Below are 10000 nucleotides of genomic sequence, written 5' to 3'. Positions count from 1 at the left end.
GCCAGTGTAGGACTATATGTGTTCATGAGTGTTGCTAAGCCAGTGTAGGACTACGTGTGTTTATAAGTGTTGCTAAGCCAGTGTAGGACTATGCGTGTTGTGTTCATGAGTGTTGCTAAGCCAGTGTAGGACCATGTGTTTTCATGAGTGTTGCTAAGCCAGTGTAGGACTACATGTGTTCATGAGTGTTGCTAAGCCAGTGTAGGACTATACAGTATGTGTTTATGAGTGATGCTAAGCCAGTGTACTGTAGGACTACATGTGTTCATGAGTGTTGCTAAGCCAGTGTAGGACTACATGTGTTGAGTGTTGCTAAGCCAGTGTAGGACTACATGTGTTCATGAGTGTTGCTAAGCCAGTGTAGGACTACATGTGTTCATGAGTGTTGCTAAGCCAGTGTAGGACTACATATGTTCATGAGTGTTGCTAAGCCAGTGTAGGACCATGTGTGTTCATGAATGTTGCTAAGCCAGTGTAGGACTACATGTGTTCATGAGTGTTGCTAAGCCAGTGTAGGACTACATGTGTTCATGAGTGTTGCTAAGCCAGTGTAGGACTACATGTGTTCATGAGTGTTGCTAAGTAAGTTCAGCTACCTTCACGTGGCTCTGGGCTCCAAGGTTGTAGATTTCTGTCGGCTTCACCTCGTTTATGATCTTTACCAAGCATGTGCTGTCTGTCAGATCCCCGTAGTGTAATTTCATATCTGCAGGACACACACACACACACACACACACACGCACACACACGCACATTCATGGCTATAATATAAACATATTGCATACAGCTGGGACAATTTGTGTTAATGTGATGTAAAAATGTAAATTATAATGTAAATGTGATATGATCTTGCATACAGGGTGTGTGCTGGGACTTCATGGATGCAGGATTTGATTGCAATCCTATACAAAAGCACATGCACACACAAACACACACAATACACAAACAAACATTTATTCATGCACAACACAGACAGCCAGTATTTTGCTGCTTTAGGTGCTGTGTCCACCAAACGCGTTTTTAACAGCCAGAGCGCCCTCAACCTCCTTCTCTCGGCGCTTCGATCGGCTTCGATAAGTGTTTATTGTTGCTAAGTTACCAAAACCAGAGACGGTTTATAACGAGAAGTGCCATTGACGAGCCCGGCGCTGTTCTAAAAGTTGAACAGATTTCAACTTTGAGCGCTCTGAGCGCTGCGACAAAAACGGTCGGCGCCGAGAGTTTTTTTCCGCTGTGAGCGCTGAGCTACATAGACTTTACATTGAAAATTTTCGCCGTCGGCGCAAAAAACGCCTTTGGTGGATACAGCACCTTAAGCGTGTGTGTGTGTATGTGTGCATGTGCATAGAAAGCCGGTGTGGCACTCACTTCCTTCTGTGTGTGTGCAGCGATCTTTGTAGAGGTGCTCGATGCGGCCAGTGTTGAAGGAACTGGATCTGCGCAAAATACCATGGACCTACACAGACATAGAGAGAGAAAGAGAAAGAGAGAGAGAGAGAGAGAGAGAGAGAGAGACAGAGAGAGAGAGAGACAGAGAGAGAGAGAGAGAGACATTTTGTGACTGATCAGAACTTGAAAATAATAAACCACAAAAAGGCTGCATTCAGATATTGGATGTGAATTTCCACCGTATCTTTTGTTACAGTTTGCTCCCTGATTCATCCCTTAATGAATATGACCACCAAAAACTTTAAACGTTTTAAATGTGGCTGATACATCTTGCACATCTTTTTGGAGACTTTATCAGTGACGTAGTGCCATTACTTATCTATTGTATGATTAATGTACATTGTACTGTACTCATCATCATCCACTTTACAGGTATGTCCTGTGCTGTATGTTGTCTATGGTAGCAAACTAGTTTCCTCTTTGGGGATTAACAAAGTTAATCTATCTACAGTAGTTATCTATTTATCTGATACACTGTGAAGGGGTCATTGGAGTTAATGTCACAATTGCAGGGACTGGCTGTAGAAAAATAAAACTTTATTTGTATAAATACTGTGAGTGTGTACTTTGATGTCACATACCTCATAGCCCTTCTCCAGCAGAAACTCTGCCAAGTAAGAGCCATCCTGCAATAATAAGCCATAAGGAAGAGGAGTTCGTCAAATACATCTGAGGAGTCGCTCCAATACAACACAGGGCTCAAATACATGCTTGCTCTCCATGTCGCACCCATTCACCACACACATATCCTTATTGTTTAAACAGACAGACACACTAACATAAACACACTTTCTCCTTGAGACACACAGTGGCCCCCAAACCTTTTCGCCCTAAGACACATAGTGGCGCACGCAGGCACGCAGGCACGCACGAACGCACGCACGCACACAGTGTGCATTCACAAATCCAACGCTACCACTACCACTCTAATGGTAGTTACCCCACATTTGCCCTTGTTGTTTTCCTGCAATTACAAAGAAATTAAAAATGGGTCTCCTATATTTTTGATACAGTGCATCATCTTTTAGAACTGTCCAATGTCTTTGGCATTCACATCACGGATAGGCTACAATCACCCTCTCAATCTTTTGTTGTGTGTGTGCATACGTGTGTGTGTGTGTGTGTGTGTGTGTGTGTGTGTGTGTGTGTGTGTACTGATCTCTAAACTAGGAGTTCTGCTCTGGGCTATGTGCGTTTGTTCATAGCCTGCTCATACCTAAACACACCCACACCAAAAGCAGTGCCTTTCCTACCTCGCTCAGTTCAACTCAAGGAACTCATTACACATTCAGACTCTGAAAACGTCTGAAAAAGTCTCTAAACTCTAAAAGTCTGGACTTTAAAGAGTACTATTGCAACTATTTAGCACATGTGACTTGTGAATTGAGCTTTATTTTGCACATTTAGACAATAAGAACCTGTATTATCTGGATGTATCTGAATAGCCTATTATTGCCACAGGACAGGCAGTGTACTAAGCTCTCTGACCCCATGTCACGGTCTCCATGCAACAGCAATACTAGGCCTAAAACACATCCTATTCATCCCCCTATGGACCTAATGAGTCTCAAAGGACTTCCTCAACTTGCACTCCATTTTCCACAGTCAGGGGCTCACTGTTAACCTGTGAAGGGACAGCCTCTATTTGCAGCTCCACCACACAAACGTTCTCTGACCAGACACCAACAAGTTCATGGCAGGACATGTCTCAGGAATATACCTTTAATGGCCTATATCCTGGTCTGTGCCTGTGACAAATATTCCTTATCAGGGGCGTCTGTTATTTGTTTGCTGAGATTTAAAACAATGGTACTTCCTTTAAATCTATCACCTGCTGCACATGTACAGTAGCTCAGCTTGTATGGCTAATGATTAGGCCTAATAGGCTTATGTAGTGTTATAAATGTTATAAATATTTGAAAAGACATAGCTTATACATTTTATATTGCTTGTCTAAGTTTTTACTTATCATTGAAATATGCTTTATGGTGTCCCAAACAGTCATGTTCCTCATCTTGTCATAAAAGTTTGCAAGGGTAGGAGCAGGCTTCACTCAAGACTTATAACGTTTTCAGAGTGGTGACCAGTATAAAGTATAGTTGTATGAAGTATAAACTATCATTGAAAAACAAGAAAGAAGGCCGCACTATGCATAATCACCATTTATTCACACAGACGCGTTTTGGCGTTCTGCCTTCCTCAGTGTGCCGAAACGCGTCTGTGAGAATAAATGGTGATTATGCATAGTGCGGCCTCATCTTGTCATCCCAACAAGACTGCAGTCAGTTTTGGTAGTTATTTTGAATTTAGGACAGGGTCTGTGGCTGTGCCATCCTAAATTAGGATTCCTAAATTGGGAAATTCTTGAGTTAAGATGGTTCTGTAAATCCTACCTTAAGCTAAGATAGGATTTTGTCCTAAAGGCAGTTAGGAAACATGCTTCTGTAATACCAAATATCCTAAATGACATCCTAAACTGAGATAAGATAGGATTTCAGAGTTAGGAAGTTTCTGTAATGAGGCCCCTGGCCTACTGCACGTTTGCTCTCGCCACATCATCCGAAGAAGTGGGAACCTGGGGGAAGATATTGGTATCGGAATTGCTTAGTTGAGGGCTCGTTGTCACTTTTGTGTCATGGTGTAGGCCTAGTTCATTTGTAGTCCCTGAAGACTTTTATTGTAGACCATAACAACATAGGCTACTGTTCCAGTCAATCATTGACGAGATGCGCGTTTATATTTCAATTGCACGGGGGGGATAGCAAGCGAGCTAGTGACATTAACACTCGCAGTGGGAAAAACAACGTAATCGCAGGAGTGGTCCCTGATACTCCCAGGTGGCATGAGCAGCATGTCACAACTCTGACTATCATGATGCTCTAACAATCTCTCATGATGTTCTAAGAATGCACTGACGTGTTGCACCGGTTTTTCCGGTTGGCTCGCTATCATTTGCATCCCACCGTAGCCTACTGTAAGTTATTTTGAGGGGTGACGTGTCATTGATCTCTCGCTCTCTCTATCTCCATCTCTTTTCATACTGTAGCTTATCACACAATAGCCTGATAAATACATACCAATCTCAACCGCAGTGACATGTAAATCATTAACTGTTTCCTTTCACCTGCTCCTCTAATTTGTCTGAAAACAACGGCTTTTGATTTTCTTGACTATGTCACCACAATTATCAGTGTAAAGTGTATCAGTGTAAAGTATCCGTGGAAGTGGAAGAGTGCACCTTCGTAGGCTTGTTCATCCAAGAGAGGCTGAGTCGCATCTCTGCAGACAAAAGACGCTTACCTGCCCAGTGATGCCCGTGATGATGGCTACTCTTCTTGGTTTCGTTCCGTTAACGGCACCAGGCTCTGCACATTGGGCCATTTTCCCTCTTCTTGGATGATGTAAGTTGCCTGTTTCTTAACTGTGATCTCTCGTGTGACTTCACTCCGGCAAACAGGCAGAAACGATAGTCACTCCTGTGGCCGTTTTGGGCTTGAATGGTCGCATCCGAAACAAGTTGCACGGAAGTATAGGCTACTGACCAGGAAGTGGGAGGAGAAATGTAACAGCCAACAGGAAGATAGTACAACTCTGACGCATTACGACACGGTCACATTTTTTTCTGACCGACTACACTGAATTACCCGAATTACCTTATCTTGGTCTATGGTTAATAGCCTAGGCTACGTTTAATATGCGATGGCGATGCACTCAAACGTTCAAACAATGTCATTAAAAAAAGTAATGAAAGCAGGCCTTTATAACTCTTTTTTTTTTTTAAAGGTAAAAACAGCCAGACAGGGCATACGAACAGCCAACAACCAATAAATTAAGGATCTGCATCCAGTTGTTTGGCAGGACATGACTGTTTGTGAATACTATGTTCGTACATGAATATATGAAGACTAAGGCATGATTCATGCATGAATACTATATTGCATATGATTTTAGAGTCATATGGCCCTTGCATTGTTAGAACAGACAATAATCATGTGTGGTTTTTAACACTATTTTGATACGGGTATGTGTGCCTACACACACACACACACACACACACACACACACACACACACACACACACACACACACACACACACACACACACACACACACACACACACACACACACACACACACACACACACACACACACACACACACACACACACACACACACACACACACACACACACACATTTCTTACAGGAAGGAGCATTAGATTCCTTTTATATTATTGTATTAGTCATTGTCAGTGGGCAAGGTTGTTGAAACCTCACTCACCTCCCACACACTTAAGTTGAGGCCGAGCATGTTGTTCAGTATACACTACACAGAGCACATAAAGCACAGAGGATACGGATGAGTTCATGTTTATTCGGTGTCTTCAATCACATCACAAGCTTTGATAAAAACCAATCAAATGAAACAGAACCACAGCTTGAACAAAACAACTCAATTGAAACAAAACTATTAAACGAAGCTCAAAAGAAGAAGAAAAAAAGTAACAAACTAAATTTATCTAAGACACCAGGAGACACAATCATCATTCGGACAGCGTTCGGTTTTGAGGCAGAGTCTGAGAGACGTTTAGATGTAGCCTAGAGGGGCATCAGGAGGACAGGCGCAAGGGAATATCGGCTAGCGTAGGCTATATGGGGTAGGACAAGGGCTGGAGGGTAAGGGTGGAGTATGGAGACTCTCCTTTCAGCTGACAAGCAAAGGGAAATGCAGAAGCTAGACAATGGGTGCAACTTCATACAGTAGGCCTAGTTTTGAACTTACTGGACAGTTGACTAGAGAAGGTTGCTTGGATAAAGGCGTTGTGGCATTACGTAAACGTAAACATAAAGGTAAGCGTAACAATACTTGGGAACGGATCAAAATACGTTGGGTAATGCAGCATGTACTGTAAGACGAGGCTAATGTGGTAGGAAGCAGGAGTGTGTGTGAGTTGTACAAGAGCACAGTGTGAGGAGTGAGAGACAGGCGACCAGGGGTGTACAGTAGCTCAGGGATTTGTCAAGGGTAGGATAGGAAGTGATATTACTCTCCTTTAAAACAATACACACAAAAAAAACCACACAATAAATTATTTAGTGAATCATAGGTAGTGGACTGTTGATTATTTGGCCTTCACGGAAGGTGAGATTAGAGGAATTGTCTGATAACACAGTAAACATTAGCATAAGTGTGTGTGTGTGTGTGTGTGTGTGTGTGTGTGTGTGTGTGTGTGTACACATTATATATGTGTATGACTCTCCATTCTGTCTGAACTTATACTGTGTGCATGGTTTGGTATTAAGTGTATCAGAATTAGCACTCAATACTGTCAGTGTTTAGTAAATTGTCATCTATGCATTTCAAGTTTTTTTTTTCTTTAAGCATACAGTGAATTGGTATGCCTTTGTGGGTTGTTTTCTGCAAGTGAAACAATTTTTTCTAAACGTGCAGATCAGAATAAGTGAATTTCACAACAACACGTTTGATCATAAAAGAATTGGAGCATTATGAGAAGTCTAACAGATGCAAGGAGTGGCTAAATATATCTGGGCCTTGAAAACTCATTTTGCATGCTCTCTTTCCAAAATATCCAGAGAGGTGTGTGTCAGTAAACATGTAAATCTGTAAAAAGAAAAAGGAAAACAAAAATGTGGAAAGTGTAAGACTGAATGTCTTCTCTAAGAGAACTCAAACAAGTGTGTCTGTGTGTGTTTGTGTGTGTGTGAGAGCGTGAGCATGTGAGAGAGTGTGCGTGTGGGTAAGTGTGTGCAATGAATACATTCTGTGTAAGTGACAGCAGGCATCATAGTGATTGGTCCTGGTTTGTGCCATGACCTTAAGAGGTCATTGTTTCATTCTGCAAGAGAAGAGTGCACACACACGCACACACACACACACACACACACACACACACACACACACACACAGTTAGAGTGCAGAAAAATATATTTTCTTGTCAACCAACATGTACGTGTATACATGCGTGTGTGTGTGTGTGTGTGTGTGTGTGTGTGTGTGTATGTGTGGGGGGAGGGGGTTGCTGTTGGGTTTCACCTGCTTAGCTTTCAGGGGGTGGTGGTGGTGGAGGGGTGTCTTTTGACAGATCCAGTTGCTTTTGCTGAAAGAGAAATCAGGTGAATCAGGTGTGTTTCTGGGGGGCAGGGAGATGTCCAAAGCCTATTGTGTGAGTACAACAGGTATTGCATGGGTGTTACTCTGAAACTGCACAGACACATTACTGCTACAGTGTATCTCTCTCACCCTCTCATACAAACGATAATGAAGTCCACGATCTGATAGCCAGGGGTGCTTTAGGGACTGAGACGCACTCATCCTCCAGCTACAAAACACAAACCCTTAAGTGTGAAACACATCTACACCACACACACACACACACACACACACACACACACACATACATACACAAACACATACTGTAAACATGCACACATGTAAACATACACACACACACACACACACACACACACACACACATATTACAATACAAACACATAAACATGCGCACGCGCGCACACACACACACACACACACACACACTCACCACTTGCTCTTGACCAGCAGTCGAGTGATGAAGTCTTTTGCCTCGTCTGAGGTCTGTTCAAATTCAGCCACCTCATCAAAGCTCCACTGACAGGCCAGGATATTGTTCAGGGTCTCATTGTCATCGTCCCCCAGGAATGGAGACAGACCACTCAGCCTGGACAATGGTGACACACACACACACACACACACGCGCGCACAAAGAAACACACATGAACAGATTTTTGCAGAGGATATGTGTGCATACTGTATGATATTAGGTAAGGATTCACATGTAATTTAAAAGGTGTACTGTAAGTAGTCTACAGTAGGCTAAGTGTTTAACACGATTGCTTGAACTATGCACGCTTCCTGTGTTAAAATTGTCACTATGACCCATCAGGAATGTGTTTTCCACAATGCCTGTGAGATAACTCTAACATGTGTTGTGTTTTGTCCTCTGGCTAGTACTGCCCCAAGGGTTTGCTGTATCTAGTCTTGAATATCACATCTCTCTGTGCCACTGTTCTCTTATCCCACGTGGCTCCCAGAAACTTTACATCTTCTCGTAGTGCATCCAATTCACTTTTACAGATATTGTGTAGCTTATCATGCTTATATAAATGTCATGTTTAAATCAGCAAATATCTTCTAGATTTCTACTCAAGCGTCTACTTTAAGACATGTCTTGAGGGAATAGTCAAGAGTCAAGAGTCAAGAGTTATCTTTATTTCAGTCCTATGTCAGTTTTGTGTGTGTATGTGTGTGTGTGTGTGTGTGTGTGTGTGTGTGTGTGTGTGTGTGTGTGTGTGTGTGTGTGTGTGTGTGTGTGTGTGTGTAGGCTATATGTGTGTGTATGCGCTTACAGCATATATGTAATCACTCCAAGGCTCCACATGTCCGTGGGGAAGGACACAAAATCGTAATTAATAACCTCCGGGGCCAAAAACTCTGGTGTGCCAAAGTTTACCTTCAACTTCTCTCTTGGTTTGTACCTGAGAAAGAGATAGAGAATGCAAGAATATGTGTGTGTGTGTAAGAGAGAGAGAGAGAGAAAGTGCAAGAATGTGTGTGTGTGTGTGTGTGTGTGTGTGTGTGTGTGTGTGTTTGTGTGTGTGTGTGTGTGTGTGTGTGTGTGTACAGTATGTGTGTGTGTGTGTACAGTATGTGTGTGCATGTGTGAGAGAGAGAGGAAGAGAGAGAGAGATAAATAGATATATAGATTGATAGATAGATAGATAGATAGATAGAGAGAGAGAGAGAGAGAGAGAGAGAGAGAGAGAGCGAGCATCCTGGATATCAGAACAAAAGCACTGAAGCAACCGTACAGGAGTGACAGATCAGACCTGTAGTTCCAGAAATACAAAGAAAGAGATAACCTCTAAGAGCTATACATTATACCACACACACACACACACACACACACACACACACACACAAAGAGATGAGACTGTAATCTACACCCCCTCCGCTCCCTCCACACTCACACACCCTCCGAAGACTCTGATGCTAATTGCATGTGCGTGCTCTGGCTCTTTGCTCTTTGTTTACGCTTTCAGATGCAGTTTGAGTCTGACGTGGGCAGCAATTAGAGCAGGAATGTGGGAGAGTGTGAATAAATAAGACTGTCACTTCACCTGTCACCTGACCTGTCACTCCCAAATCAGGGCAGTGGTTGTGTAGTAGTGGTTAAGGTGTGTAGTAGCCTAAAGGTTGTGGGTTCAATTTTCGGCTTCCACCATTGTGCCCTTGAGCAAGACACTTAACCACACCATGGGTACAGTGTAGTAGTCCCTTGTAATATAGTTGACACATGGAAGTCACTTTGGACAAAAAGTGTCTGCTAAATATAACGTAATGTAATATCAAAGTCCTGTTAAAAAGCACAAGTGATTCTTATCTGTCTTAACAGAACAAAGCAAGGACCATATACAGTACTGTATGGCTCTAAAACCACATATAATACATATAGTATTCATTTATGAATCATATACAGTGCCCTCCATAAGTA

The 10000-nt window shown here is 42.5% G+C and overlaps 2 protein-coding genes across 3 annotated transcripts in view; both read right to left on the bottom strand.

Annotated features, from left to right (window-relative positions):
- The window catches only part of gmds (GDP-mannose 4,6-dehydratase), a 9765-nt gene extending 4787 nt beyond the window's left edge, over window positions 1–4978 (bottom strand). Inside the window, exons 1-5 of one of the 2 annotated variants that reach the window (XM_062556738.1) lie at window positions 4750–4978; window positions 2031–2075; window positions 1369–1456; window positions 858–902; window positions 597–706 (exon numbers count right to left, since the gene is read on the bottom strand). In XM_062556738.1, coding sequence (XP_062412722.1) covers window positions 597–706; window positions 858–902; window positions 1369–1456; window positions 2031–2075; window positions 4750–4830 — 369 coding nt within the window. In that variant the 5' untranslated portion in view covers window positions 4831–4978. The remainder of the gene's footprint in view (window positions 1–596; window positions 707–857; window positions 903–1368; window positions 1457–2030; window positions 2076–4749) is intronic. The other variant, XM_062556739.1, reaches the window with a different exon arrangement.
- Window positions 4979–6711: 1733 nt separating this feature from the next.
- Window positions 6712–10000, bottom strand: part of LOC134101614 (myosin light chain kinase 3-like) — a 30891-nt gene continuing 27602 nt past the window's right edge. The window contains exons 15-19 of the mRNA XM_062555321.1: window positions 8856–8984; window positions 8012–8167; window positions 7711–7789; window positions 7504–7567; window positions 6712–7306 (exon numbers count right to left, since the gene is read on the bottom strand). Of these exons, the coding sequence (XP_062411305.1) occupies window positions 7508–7567; window positions 7711–7789; window positions 8012–8167; window positions 8856–8984 (424 nt within the window). The 3' untranslated portion in view covers window positions 6712–7306; window positions 7504–7507. The remainder of the gene's footprint in view (window positions 7307–7503; window positions 7568–7710; window positions 7790–8011; window positions 8168–8855; window positions 8985–10000) is intronic.

This window comes from Sardina pilchardus, chromosome 15 (genome assembly GCF_963854185.1).
Source record: "Sardina pilchardus chromosome 15, fSarPil1.1, whole genome shotgun sequence".
Taxonomy (NCBI): Eukaryota; Metazoa; Chordata; class Actinopteri; order Clupeiformes; family Clupeidae; genus Sardina; species Sardina pilchardus.
This window is presented reverse-complemented; position numbering and strand designations above follow the sequence as displayed.